The 14,830-nt window shown below is 44.8% G+C and overlaps 1 protein-coding gene across 4 annotated transcripts in view; it reads left to right on the plus strand.

Moving 5' to 3' along the window:
* The first annotated feature begins 1,729 nt into the window (after window positions 1-1,729).
* LOC127602167 (transducin-like enhancer protein 4) overlaps window positions 1,730-14,830 on the plus strand; it is a 29,077-nt gene continuing 15,976 nt past the window's right edge. For 2 of the 4 annotated variants that reach the window (XM_052068087.1, XM_052068090.1), the window contains exons 1-4: window positions 1,730-2,291; window positions 2,687-2,772; window positions 6,787-6,850; window positions 6,945-6,989. In XM_052068087.1, the coding sequence (XP_051924047.1) occupies window positions 2,247-2,291; window positions 2,687-2,772; window positions 6,787-6,850; window positions 6,945-6,989 (240 nt within the window). In that variant the 5' untranslated portion in view covers window positions 1,730-2,246. The remainder of the gene's footprint in view (window positions 2,292-2,686; window positions 2,773-6,786; window positions 6,851-6,944; window positions 6,990-14,830) is intronic. The other 2 variants (XM_052068089.1, XM_052068091.1) reach the window with 1 other exon arrangement.

Below are 14,830 nucleotides of genomic sequence, written 5' to 3' on the forward strand. Positions count from 1 at the left end.
ACCCCCTCCGCCCCCCCACCCTGCGCGCCGCCTCCCTCACTTCAGCACCTCCCCTGCTCGCCCACATCAAGGCTCGACCGCTGGAGAAGATGGAGGGAGGGCACGATATTGCCTTTTCTGAGCCTTAGTGGATTCACGCACAGCGACAGCGGGTCACTTTAGGCCCTGTGCTTACCTGAGATATTAGTTTGTATGTGTGCTGGATAGAGATGTGTATTTGGACAGTGTGTGTGTGTATATGTGTGCGCGTGTGTGTGTTTGGGCGCACAACCCGGTGTCTGTATGAACCAACAGAAAGGATGAAGAGACAGATGCGGACAGAGGAGGAGAATATGCTGTCAAAGTGTAGTTGATTATTTGGAAGAGAGAGCCACATATTGGCCCCCCGATGGCCCCTGTTGGGGTATATCAGGCCCAACTGAATACCCCGGAATCGGTAGTAGGAGTACACTCTTCATGCAAACGTCAATGAGTAGTGTGAAAATGGTGGGTGTTACCCTGTGTTGCTTAGCTCCATGGTTAGCACTTAGAATGACAAAGGCGTATACAGTAGCACTGGTTGCTGGTATGGGGGGCTTGTTTCTTCTACACCTGCTCTGTCTAATGACATCCAATATAAAATTGTACACTTTCAAAGCCTTTAGATCAGAGGCGTTAAATGGTCAGGGGCCACGTAAATTTGATTTTAAGTGGTCTGCGTAATAAATGTAGTATTATTGAGTTTTTCTCTTTATTTCAATGCAACTCAATAGGACATGTCGGCCGTGAGTACTGTCGCACACGTAATGGAGAGAAGGAGGACGAGCAAAGGGGGAACATGAGTTGGATGTGGCATCCAGGGGTGTGGGCTACGTCGTTGGGCTGGCGTGGCGGCTGTAGAGTGCCTTGTTGTTGGCCGTGAATGCATGCATGTCACGGAGGCATTGACAAGCTATTGCTGGCTGGTGGCTAATTGGGGAGGGGGGGGGGGACTGAGAGATGGCTAATCGTGCTGCAGATCAATGACACAAAAGCGGGTGGGGGGATAGAAACACCCCTCACTGTCGCACACTGCCATCGTGGCACGGGAGTGTGATGGAAAATGTCATCCCAATAGCCAATCATTCAGGCACAAAGTCAGATGTTTAGTCTGGTAATAGAGGTGTAAAGTATGAAATTGTACAGTTATTTGGACCCAGTTTAGGTTCCAGTGTGAACCAAAATACTGTTGTACAGTATATGGCCCACTTTTGCAGCTGTAATCATACAGATTGTTCACATCAGTACACCTTCGAGCCTTAATTATTCATGTGCAATACAAGCAGAATGGCCTACCGGTAAAGCTCAGTGACAATTTAATTTAATGGGGTTGTAAAACGCAAAAACGCGGAAATCAAAGCAGACTGTTTTAATGTCATATAATAAATGGCAGAAACAAACAGGAGGGCATGTTCGCCTGGGAGTCTGTGATAAAACACACATAAATCTACGGATAGTTACAAACCTGTGTCATTTAGCATCAGAGCCTTGGAGCCCCACGTGGGGTGAAGTGTACACCCCTCCCGTCTTGCAGGTGGTGATTGGACAACAGAGGGATGATTGACAGCCAGCTCTCGCGCCTTCTCGCCTCTTCCCGCTCGCCATTGGTCGCCGTTAATGACCGCCTCCCCTCCAGCAGTCACGAATCGAGAGAACAAGGAAGTTGTAGTTTTTTGTGGGGCAATCACACACGCAAGAGGGCGTGTTTTAAACTACACGTCCCGACGCGACGTCAAAGTCGCGAATGTGTAATTGCGCTCATTTTTGACTGGCTGCTTCTAAAATGTGGTACGGCTGAGAAGCGGTGAGGGGGGGCCGAGCGAGTAGTCAGTGTAGCTGAAGTGGTGGCGGCCACCGGGATGCGCACGTCAACCGGGGGGAGAAAAGTCGGAAATTAACCGCTTGGCACCGCAGCGGGAGGAGACAAGTGGGGTCAAGACAATGGCGGAAAAGCACCGCTAAGAAGAGGAAATTCAACAACATAAGCGACTACGCGGGAATATATTCTTTTACGTACCTGACTGTCCGACGGTGTGAGACTTTTTTTTTTCCACCGATACGTCGTCTACGAGAATGGCGACCAGCCAACCGTTCGAGGATGTTCTCACTCCGCTGGCCGGCTTCTAACTGACAGACTGACCGACTGACATTTTACGCACGGGACCGAGCCACGCTTTCTTCTTTGGTTTTTCGTCTTCGCCGAGGAGGAACTTCTCAATGCCTTTTTAATGATTCGAGACTTGAGCAAGATGTACCCGCCGGCACGGCATCCGGTAAGTACAAAGCCGTGTCCTTGTTGTTCAACAACAACAACAAAAAAGGTTCTACTGTATTAAGAGACACGCGCCTGATGCGTAATCACTTTGGATCGGGTTTCCGTGCCGTTGCACACTCGCACGGACAATTGCGCTCATTGACCGACTTTGTGCGCTTGTGTCTGTGTGGGCGCACGTACGACGGCGCGGGTGTGTGTGTGTGTGTGTGCGTGTGTTTGTGTGTGTGTGTCTAAAGAGAGACATGATGAAGGAGGCTGGGTGAAGCCTGAAGGCAGCGTGAGTGACAGAGGCTCATTGTGGTCATGACAGTGGAACCTCAGTTGTCCCTCTCTTCTTCTTCCTGTCCATCTTCTTTCATGGTTCTTTCGCTTCGGTTTGAGTTCCCACCCCAGCCTGGGCAGCCATTTAAGTTCACCGTATCCGAATCCTGTGACCGAATCAAGGAGGAGTTCCAGTTTCTCCAGGCCCAGTATCACAGGTGAGAGAAACACATCCGTTCATTTGCGGTAGTAGGTAAGCTGGAACCTATCGTAGTTGACTTTGGGCCAATCGTTGGCTATATACTACAAAGAGCCGTAGACTCTCATATTCAAAACCTAAGAGAGAAATCCCACATAAGCACGTTATATCTCCACACAGGGAGGCCAGAGGTTGGATTCAAAGCCCCAACCTTAAACCCGTGAGGGTAACCGGGCCAACAACTGAAGTCTACTACAAAATAAAATACACTTTACACAATCAGTATTTCAGAGCCATTTAGTGAAAAGTTAAAAAAGAACGAAAGCTGTTCACAATATTATCAGACGGTGCTGTGCAGTCAACCCCTGCTATCCGCGGGGGAGTGCGACTATCGACAAATAGTCAAAATTCACGTATAATTTATGCCCCTTGAAGTGCACTGGTCACAAATGTTCACAATTAACCCCCCCCCCCCCCAAAATTTTTCCCCAAAGCACTGATAAACATTCAATACACAGATAATGAGGGGGAAAAAAACCAGAACCCCCCCGAAGCCGATCAGATATGTGTAAAGTCTAAAAATAAAATCACACTTGCTTCAACTGTATTAATTCTCTTGAGGTACAATGTCTTATGAAAAGACACTGACGAGAGTGTATTTTGCAAAATCAATACAAACAAAGCACTTCATTTTCATCCATCTTGTGATATGTTGCTCTACGCTCGCTGTGAAAACCAAACAATATCTTTCTGGGAGACTGTGTCGTTCAATACGTTTCATGATACATTGTGGGATACATTGAGGGCACTATATACAACATATGACAAAGTCGAACAGCGCAAGTTGAAAGTCGCAACGACACTGACAACTGCAACATGGCTCACGATCTAGGGCACTGGATAGTTCAGGGGTGCCCAAGTCCAGTCCCCGGGAGCCCCTATCCAGCCACTTTTAGATCCTAGTCTCCCTCTTCCAACACACCTGAAGAAAATGATCAGGATCGTCATCAGGCTCCTCAGAGCTTGTTGATGAGCTGATTGATCATTTGAATGGGGTGGGTGGAGGAGGGAGACATTTAAAACAGGATGGATAGGGGGCTCTTGAGGACCGGGCTCGAGCTCCTCCGGTATAGATAATAGGGAGTAATTAGCCCTCGGTCTGGATTATAGTTCCCCTGACTCGCCCTGTTGATGTAAATGAATGATAAGAAAGGCATAAGATCCGATAAAAGTGACCCATTTGGGGAATCGAAACAACGGTCAGGATTGTACCAAGCAGGGGTTCTTTGGTCCAGCCCTCTTTGAATGGTAACGCTACTTAAACGTAACCGCCATGATGACCGCTAAATAACAGAGGAACATTATTCATCGTCACATGGTCGAAATGCTACGCGCATGAAGGGACTTCAGGTTATATGTGATACGTTTCAGTGCTATCAGGGCTATAAATTGGCCCAAAGCTCGGGTAGAGATGAGTAATTTATTTCGTATGTTTGATTTATTGGCGCGCTGGCACCCGTATATACTGGACAGTACGAGGGTCACAATGTTTTGAATCCTCTGCGGAGCAATTTCGAGTATCACTGGCTTCATTGGAGGAGCAAATTTCTAAATTTGAGGAGTATTTAAAAAAATGTTTTTAATCCTAGTGACCTGAAGCAAGTGTTTTATGCAACAATAAAAATACGACAATTTATCCAATGAACAATTGCTTTTCTTTTTAATATAATCACCTGTTGTCTTCAATTCACATTGTTTACGGCAGCAAAACAGATTTTTTTGACTTCTTGTCGCAAGGCTTGTGAAACAAAAAAACTTACAGTAGATACATACCCTTTAAAAAATGATACTGCATTGTAGGTTATTGGAATTATTTGTTTATTTGTTTATTTATTTATTTTTGGGGCCGTTGGTTCTCAAACTGGGGTCCCCCAGGCGCCCGGGGAGCCCAGTTTGAGAACCGCTGCCTTCAGGAACCCAATTGGACTTCGCCTTATACTACCCTTATTTCAATGAAATATGCCTTGCGTGGATACGATACAAAATACAAAGCAGAAACAGTTTCTGGACGGCCGTCGTTGCCGAGCCCACGTTTGCCCTCGTTTCCACCGATTATACGCTGGTGACTAACCACAGGTAAACCCCATCAACCTCCGCATGCACGTCTGCCTCTGCGAGTGCACCAAGTGTGAAATACTTTTTCGCCGACATGATGAAGTGTGAAATGTACTGCTCGGGGCAGATCCACAAGCGCCATACCAATGCATAATAATCACCCACCTCTGTCCACCCCTGTAATTATTGGCCAGTCACCTGGCGAGTGTTGGCCAGTGGCTTTCTTAAAGGACCGAAGTGAGACGCGTTATGCGAGCCTGCAGGAGGACAAACTAAGAATAAGCACAAGAGATGTTTTTTGGGGGGGCTTTTCTGGGGTATTGAAAAAATAAGCATTGAAACACAAAAGTATCTCTTGTTTTCTTGCTGCGTTTAATTCCTAAAAATCCATGAATCCGTACACAATCATTTCAATTGATGGCCATGTACTTGATAAGGTGCTAAGTGAAGACCGTATTTTTCTTGTCAGACGGCGAAACCAAATAAAGCACATGAGAACAACACTTGAATGGGTTTCTTTTATGAAAGTGATTTTTTTTTTCAAGGCATAAGGTGTCTCATTCAGTCGCATAAAGTAAATTCCTTATTTGGAGTATTTGATATTCATGCTACATTTCCTCATCGTAGCGAAGCACGTCTTAACAAATGAAGAGGCTGTTTTTAATTTTTATTGACTGGGGTGAGCCATTTTTTTTCTTACAAAGCATTTTTTATGAGACCAGTGTGTACTTGAGCAGCTTTACAAATTTAACGTTTGTACCAAGGTACCAAAAAAACTCAAATTAAAATTGAAAAAACATTTTTGTAAACAAAATAAAATAAAAATAACAGGGCTATGTTCATAGAACAAACTAAAACCAAATATAATTACAGCCAAAATGGCCTTCATTTTCATCTTTGTCATTTAATTTCATACATGATGAGCTTTTGTTTTTTTTTTAAAAATACAGATCATAGACGATCGAACAGTTGCTTAGGAATTGTAGTTTATATTTTCATTTTGCCCTCAATAATCTATATAAAAAGTAAAAATGGATACTAAAACCGACAAACGTGATTAAAATGAAGCAATACGCAATATTAAAAAAAAAACTAAAACTAATACCAAAACCAACGAAGCTAAACCCACAAAAAAAAACAAAAAACTAACAAACCCACTTTAAAACTAACCAAACCAAAACCAAAATTCAAAATGAACTCAACCACTACAGAGATATCTTCCTAAAGAGATTTTTTTTTCTTTTTCACTGTATTTCTGTAATGCACCACAGCTGTAGTGTGACCTTGGAGAAAAAAAAAAGCAGTTTTCAAGCCTGTGTGTTAGAAAACGAAACTCATGAGGATGGAAACAAAGAAGATGCATCACCGATGCTCTTTAATGTATTACAGAAAAGCTCCAAATGCAACACTTGTAGTTATTCAGTTGACTCCTTTATTGGTGTGTCAGCAGCCTCGCTCTACCTGCGCCGATAAGGTTCGGCCGACTGTTATCTCATAAAACACTCACGCTAAAGAGCCATAAGTGGTAAGTGGATAGTTTCCTGTAATAGACGAGAAATAGGAAAGGGTTAAGCTTTCGTGTAACCACACTTGTGATATGGACCCTCGTTATATGGTCGTTTTTTTTTGTCGATGGTGCAATTCGGGCCTCACGTTGAGGTTTGTGTGGTTCTCTATTGATCCATTAATTACCGAGATGTACGTGCTGAGTAAGTGTCTGCAGGGGAAGCCGGCAAGATCCGAAATGCCACATTAAAGTAGCAGGATGTGGTCGCATGCTGCTCTTGCTTTTTCATCCTTACATCGTTTTTTGTGACAAACCCGAATCGCTAAGAAAGCGCAGAATGTGTTGATGTGACAGATTATTATTTTTTTTTTTTGTCACCCCACCCACCCCCAACCCACATTGACCTCACAGTCTGAAAATGGAGTGTGAGAAACTGGCAAGTGAGAAAACCGAGATGCAGAGACACTATGTCATGGTGAGTTTCGCACCCCCACGATGGTTCGTGTTTTGATGCAAAAAGGAAAAACACGCCACGTTTCATTTTCTTCGCTCTGATCTTTGTTTTTCAGTACTACGAAATGTCGTATGGACTCAACATTGAGATGCACAAACAGGTAGGCAACGTTTCAGAGTTGTGACGCAAACACAAAGTGCTAAGACCGGTGGCAGAAGCAACCTGGTGGAATTTACTAGTGACTAATTTGACGATTGCAAATAGTCGAGGTTGTTATTTTTACCATACGGGTACAGAAATTGGCTCACTACCACCTTCCTTGAGGCAAAGGTCATTATGTCATATCGGCTGTCCATGCCTCACCTCTCGTCTCCAAAGGAGACTCCGTTTATTTAATATACAGAATTTTCTGCGATTTTTACTTTAAAAAAAAAGGTCAAAATACATCAGCCACACCTAAATCATAGTCCAGAGGACAAATATCAACACTTGTGTGATTTGATTGTTTCGTTTCTTTTTCTTCTCATGATGACAGGGGAGGCACGGCCTTGCCTGCCTCCCCTGACTGCACGTCACTGGAGTTGTACAGTGTCCAGAACCCCGACCGCAAATGTAGTTGAAATTGTAGCAAGCATTCATCAACATTTCTACTGTTCTACAATTTAATGCAGGGGTGTCCAAACTTTTTGCCAAGGGGGCCAGATTTTATGTGGTAAAATGTCGGGTGGCCGACCTTGGCTGACATTCTTTACATTGAACAACAATATTGTTCAACAAATTTTAGTAAGCCAGTCTGTTTCACATTTCCATTTTTATTTTAATTTCAACAATCTTAAGAATTTCTTTTGATTCATTTGAAACAGGTATATCACATGCAACTGCTTATTCACTTGACTTTTTCTTAAACAGAAGTCTCCTGAGTGCAAATTGATTGATTTGAAACATAAAATGTATCACCATGACTTTTCAATAGTCACAAAACCTTTGACTCGAACAACAGGGAAATGAGCAAGCAATACACATCCACAACTGCAAGGATCATTTGAAATGTGACATATCAGTCAATATAAACACGGAGTGATATCTTGTTAACTCGTGAGTGATGCCCCCTAGTGTCTAAATGCTATTACTCATTTAGTGAATGCTATTACTCATTTAGCCACTAGAGGGAAGCAGTACTCTATGAAACATCACTGACCAGTCTACGAGACCTCAGTCAATGCAACACGTGTTCCATTGCGCCCAACATGCGGGCCAGACGGCACTGATTTTATGACAGGGGCCGAGGGCCGGATGAAATTCGACCGCGGGCCGGACTTTGGACATGCCTGATTTAATGTAAAATCCTCATGTCTGAAAGGTGGTTGTTGATCATACCATCCACAGGCAGCATTTCATGCATGAAAATGTATGCCACCCTTGCCCAACTCACGCGTAGTACAAGTAGGAACAAATCCGAGTAAAAAGCAACATTTAGAATGAGCGAAGAAGTAAGAGCGTGTTGTTTCTTGTGCTTTATTCAACTCGGGATGAGTTGAATAAAGGAGCCGTTGATCGGCGGTATGAAAAATGGCATCGCTCATCGCCGTTGTCATCACGTGGAGCTACTCTTTAATTCAGTGGCCCCCGACCTGACGCTCTTGGGCAACATAAGTATCCAGGACATTGGCATTTCCGAAGTATGCGGTGGAAGTAATCTTTTCAATGTTTCTTTAATGATGACTACCCACATCCTTGCTGCTGGAGGCTGTAAATGTCCCCAGTTTGGGACAAATAAAGGATATCTTCGTCTTAATCTTTAATCTTAATACACATTTTAGTCATAAAAAGTCATTTTTGCTCAACATTTAGGGCTTCAGTCGCTCGTTATGGTGACACTTTGAGAGCAAAGTGTTTTTTTTGTTGTTTGAGAAGTTTGAGACCCACCGTACTCAGTCATAACTTCTCCGGCAATCCTTATTTTTCTCTTCATCCGAGTACCGGTAAGCTGTTTCCACTTGCCCCCCCCCCCACCCGACCCCCGCCCCAAAAATGCTTATAATAAAATAAAATAAATTACTCTTATGGCGGCCCGGTAGTCCAGTGGTTAGCACGTCGGCTTCACAGTGCAGAAGTACCGGGTTCGATTCCAGCTCCGGCCTCCCTGTGTGGAGTTTGCATGTTCTCCCCGGGCCTGCGTGGGTTTTCTCCGGGTGCTCCGGTTTCCTCCCACATTCCAAAAACATGCGTGGCAGGCTGATTGAACACTCTAAATTGTCCCTAGGTGTGAGTGCGAATGGTTGTTTGTTTCTGTGTGCCCTGCGATTGGCTGGCAACCGATTCAGGGTGTCCCCCGCCTACTGCCCGGAGACAGCTGGGATAGGCTCCAGCACCCCCCGCGACCCTATTGAGGATCAAGCAGCTCTGAAGATGAATGAATGAATGAATGAAATTACTCTTATGGTTGAGATTATGGCCATAAATGAGCTTTCGCAAACTGTACAACCCCCCCCCCCCCCCCCCCCAGCAAACCCACCCACCAGGGCGGTGCCTTTAGGAGAAACATCTGTGTTAAGCGCTCATCAGCTGCTAGGTGAAATGGGCCACGGCTAGCCATGGATTCACCTAAACACACAAGTGTGTGTGTTTGTGTGTGTGTGTGTGTGTGTGTGTGCGTGCAGAAGGACTGAAAGCAGCTGAAAAATGCTTTGCCGTGCATCATGTGTTGTCCCGCTTGTGTGTGGCAGCCTGTTTGTCTACGCTACATATTTACTTATTGCGCGTACTGTATATAAGCGTATGTATGCACATCGCAGTTATTGATTTAATTTGGTGTGCGCATCGTTCCGCATTGTCGCGCGTATGTATGTTTGTGTGCATAAAATGCAAGGTGTTTGTGCGTTTTGGGAATGTTGCACACGTATGCAGCTTTCACGGCGCACTAATCGGAGCGGCATGATGAAAAATGGGCTGTCCATATAAATCCTGCTGCCGGCCGCTTTTTGAGGACCTTTGCGTGCGCGCGGGCTGTCTATAAAAAGCCAAGATGGAAACAAATACAAATGTGGCCGTTTTTTGTTTTGTTTTTATTGGGCGGGCAGTTCAATGATTCCCACTGCGGAGTGCGAAAACCTCTTCCATCTGTATTTGCGTGTCTCCTGTGGAACCGAATGATTTTAGCTGGACGTTTGTGTGCACACTCCTACGCAAGCAGGCCTCTGTGTAAAATGTGTCTTTGGCGTATGATCTGAGCATACCGCTCCCTGACAAGAGGTAGCAAAAGTACTCTGGGTCTGTACTTAAGTAGAAATACACGCAACGCACTTGTCTTCAAAAAGACCGGTGAAAGTACAAGTGCTGATTTAACTCCTGTACTTGAAAGTAAAAAAAAAGACAGATTCTCAAGTGTAAGTACTAAAGTAACTAATGATAAGTTGGCACTAGGATTTTTTTTTTTTCCTGAGCGTACAATGCCAAGATCTCCATTGACTTTACTCCGTTATATTGACACTTTCTTCTGCTGTTGTAAAGATAGCCTATCTTGATAACATGACAAAGTCATCATAGATTTTTTTTTGTCGGGGTAAAATCAAAGAGTCGTCAGATCAAGATAGCAGAAACTTCTCCTCAACTTGCCACCGCCGCCCGCTGAGTGGATGTCGAGATCGGGAATACGGGGCGGCGGCGGTGGTGGCGAGGATGCTGCCGGAGCCTCGAGCTCCGGTCCCATTATGGCAAAAGCTCTTCCCAACCAAGCGAATCTCTGATATTGCTTGTTTAGCATTTTCCGAGGGTAATAGGACCATTGATTTTTTTGGCTCGGCTCTCTGTTTTATTTACACAGAAGGACCGCGTCGCCCGGGGGAAGCGAAACGTACCAACACTCGTTAGAGAGAAATTGACTTGTGGACTGAGCTCCGGCTTGGCGAAGGAGCGAGGTAGGAAAAGGGGGAGGGAGACAGGCGACCGTGAGGCGCTTCGGATCTGGCGAGCGAGCGACAAGAGGACAGCTAATCAATTGCAAATTAGTGTGACTGAAAGAGAAATAAAGCAAGCGATGGACGGGTGGCGAGAGGCGGAAGTAATAAGACGGCGCCATAGTGAGGAATGGCAGCGTTCTCAACCGGGGCTGACAACTCATTTACCGCGGCAGATGGGGAGAGGACGCGCATTCTATTCACTCCAAAAGCTTTAACGTGGTTTTAGCATTCGCTGTCACTTTTGTGAGATGGATCTGGGAGTGAAAATTAAAAGGGCTGTAAATTACCCCGAATAACTTTGCCGTCTGAAATGTGCAGACAGGTGACCTAACCTTAGCAGAGAAGTCGAACCGGATGCGCTGACCGCAAATACACTTCCCAGAAAGCGAAAGCCGGCTCGCACGTCGAGCTTTCTTTCGCCTGTATCCGTAATGATACATTTGTGAATCTCAGCCGCTTCCTGCTTGCTACAGGAAGCCTTTCGCACTGTAAAAACAAACCAAATTGCGCCCCAAAGCCATCCTCCTTTGCTTTTCTTATTGCTCGCAAAGCTCACAATAGGGTCAAGTTTTGCTATGTTGGACTAGTGAGGAAAAATGTGCCCCCGGTTTTGCGCACCTGTCGACCAAAATGGAGACCGATGTGTCTCATCTGTATCTGTTGTTTCGAGTTTGACATGATTCATCCATTTTCCGGTGCGCTTTATCCTCACAAGGGTCGCGGGGGGGTGCTGGAGCCTATCTCTGTCTTCGGGCAGTAGGCGGGGGGGGACACCCTGAACTGGTTGCCAGCCCATTGCAGGGCACACACAGACAAACGACCATCCGCGCTCACACTCGCACCGCGGGACAATTTAGATTTGTCAATCAGCCTGCCGTGCGTGTTTTTGGAACGCGGGAGGAAACCGCAGTACCCGAAGAAAAGCCACGCAGGCACGCGGGGGAGCATGCAACTTCCACAGCCCGGGATCGAACACACGACCTCCGCACTGTGAGGTTGACGCGCTAACGACTGGGCCGCCGGGCCGCCGCGTGATTCATTCATTTGTCATTTGGAGGCGGAGTACCCGGAGAAAAGCCATACAGGCACGCGGGTGAGCATGCAACTTCCACAGCCCGGGATCGAACGCACGACCTCTGCACTGTGAGGTCGACGCGCTAACGGCTGGGCGAATTTGTCATTCGGAGCCAGTCTCTGTCAAATTGCTTTCATATCCCAATTGAACCAGTTTGTTTTGAACCGTATGGGTGGAGGGTCCTTTTATAAAACACTCTGAAAGCACCAAAACAGTTGTCACTAAAATATTTTTGTGTTGCCGTAAACATTTCTCGGTTGCGACCAAAGACCTAACGCTCACCTCTCCCGCAACTTCACACGTCCTTCTCCGCCTGCTGGGGTTTGCTGCTTTTAGCATTTCACCCGACGCCCTCATCGAAACAGCAAACCTCTGCTTGCCATATGAAGAGAAAGACATTTTAACCCTCGTAGTCCACCGCTTGCGATAAATGTAAAATTATGTCTTTGAATCAAAGGCAAAGGCATTCGGAAAAACACGAGAGAGCTGAAACGTATGGGGGGGTTCTAAAATGGCCTAAATTTCATGACGTCACCGGCTGATAATTCTCAGGCATTGCAGCAATAATAAAAAAGGTTTTGATTGCGTAATCTTCACAGTTTACATATTTTGCACCATAGAGACCCATTATAATTCATATTTTTGAATGCATCGTAAACCTAATGTGTAAACATGCATTTGACGCGATTTTTACGTCAATCGCTTTGTTTTCGCTTGGACAGACGTATGCATGCCACATTTTTGGGTTGAGGTCATTCCAATTGTGCAACTTTTAGGTGGCGCCAGAGGATCGCAAATGAGTTTGCCTTTTTGCAGGAGGCTTCAAACCAATGAATTTTACATGAACACGTCCGGTCGGGATTGTTAGTAGGTCTTGGTTGGGACCTCCAGACACATTTTTTTTTCCTTTTGCAAAAAATAAAGAATAAAAAATCCCAAAGAACTAATAAAAAACTATATATGTATGGATAGCACAGATGCCTCTGAACATTTTGAGTGTTTGAAAAAAAAAAGTGTTTGTATAACACAAAATACATCATTACAAAAATTGTAAAATGCGTAATTTAGGGTTTTTTTCATTTGAAGGACCCAAGGGTTAAAAGGACACAAAGCGAGCATTGATCATGTCATATCAATGCTTTGATCCTGTAGTTTGACGTTCTGCATTCTGTTTCCCTCCCTGGCTATCCCGCTATCACGCAGAGTCAGTCAGTCAGTCCCGGGGGAATGCGGTCTTCATACCGAGGGGTCCATTAGGTGTATTAGCTGGTGGTGAAAAAGCAGTGCTGATGCCATGCTTACAAAGCTCCGCGGGGAACATGGACATTTGATCTTCTCTCTGACGCAATTTGACTCCAGGGTGCCTGCCTGCTTTCAATTATCGGATGTGAGGTGTTAAGGTGGAGGTGCTGCTGTTTTTTTTTTTTTAATTCTGGGGATGTTTTCCAGCGACATCCACTGCGATAAGTGGTCGACAGTGAGCCACTGTCATCTTATTATTTTACTTTGAGGCCCCGGTACTTTAACCTACGGTTGCCTCCAGTGTCAAAACACAATCCTACTCGATTCAAAGAGGACGTCAACCCCAAAATGTTCTTGACATTATTTTAGATGCAGCGCCACGAGTCTTAGCACGGTGTAGCAAAATTGAACGGTTGTTATCCATCGCAGGAGGCGGCCATTTTGCCAGTTTCTGTCGAGTGAAAATGACATCACAGTTGCTCGAGACTCACGACTCATCTCGTTAATGAAGATGCGCCGTGATTGGTTGTTACCCAGCAAACTGTGATGTCATTTTCAGACGTCAAGCAAGTGGCAAAATGATCGCCTACCTGAGATGGGTTTTGCTGCATATTCCACAAACGTAATAATAATAATAATAATAATACATTTTATTTATAAGCGCCTTTCAAGACACCCAAGGACACTTTACAACAACAAAAAAGACAAAACAATACAGGTTGAGCAGTATTAGTCAGAATGCTCTGTCGAGACTCATGGTTCTGCATTGAACTTATTATTGTGAAGAATGCTTTTTTTTTGGGTTGACTATGGGCCTTAGAGATGTGTATTTATTTTTTTTAAGCCTGATGCATATTTAGATTTTTGGCAGAATGAAATCCCCCAAAACAGGGGCGACAAAATCTGCAAAAATCACACTTCTTTTATGGGGCATGTTTTAATGATCTTTGACTTATGCACTAATTTGCTAATTTTACCCCAAAAATCACTTTAAGAGCTCATTTAAACCGTTGAATCGGTCGGGCTTGAGCAAATAATGTACTTTTACCCGAATATCAGATTTTGAGAAAGAGAACATAGGCATGGTGACCCTGACATGACACTGAATTAATCTAAAAAAAAATCTGTGGAGCAGCCCTAGCAACGGTTAGTTTGATTTATATCATCATGAGATTTGTCATAGTGTCAACACCCAAGTTCCACAAAATGGTGTTATTGCCTCCACCCGTATGCAGCACAGCAAAGAAAAGACTTTTTGGATATGTTGCAGTCCGTCATCATTCGTACAAAATTCGGACAGGAGTCATTTCAGTGGACGAGGGGTGTTTTATTGCGTGCGGGTTGCCGTCTTCTCCCTCTTGTTTGCATGCTCGCTGGGTTTAAATTGCACTTCTAGCACTTCCTTTGGGAAGGTGGATCAGGCAATTTCCTGTTAAAAAAAAAAAAAACACCTAGCGGGGGTGGGTTGCTTTATAATCTTTAAAAGCCAACCCTTGGGTTCACTAAAAACATCTGATGAATACAGAGTAGCTTGGGGAGGTGCGTACGCGTAAATGTGTGGGTGTGAGAGTGTGCGCGCACGCGTGTGTGTGTGTGTGTGTCCACTCTCATGGCCTCTGGCGGCTTGTGTTAGTGCTGATACCAACTTCAACTGCAACTTCACCTCTGTCAAGGTCATAGACATGAATTGAGTGGTTTAAGGTTAGATTTAAGCCCCCCCCCCTC

Source organism: Hippocampus zosterae, chromosome 6, assembly GCF_025434085.1.
Source record: "Hippocampus zosterae strain Florida chromosome 6, ASM2543408v3, whole genome shotgun sequence".
Lineage (NCBI taxonomy): Eukaryota > Metazoa > Chordata > Actinopteri > Syngnathiformes > Syngnathidae > Hippocampus > Hippocampus zosterae.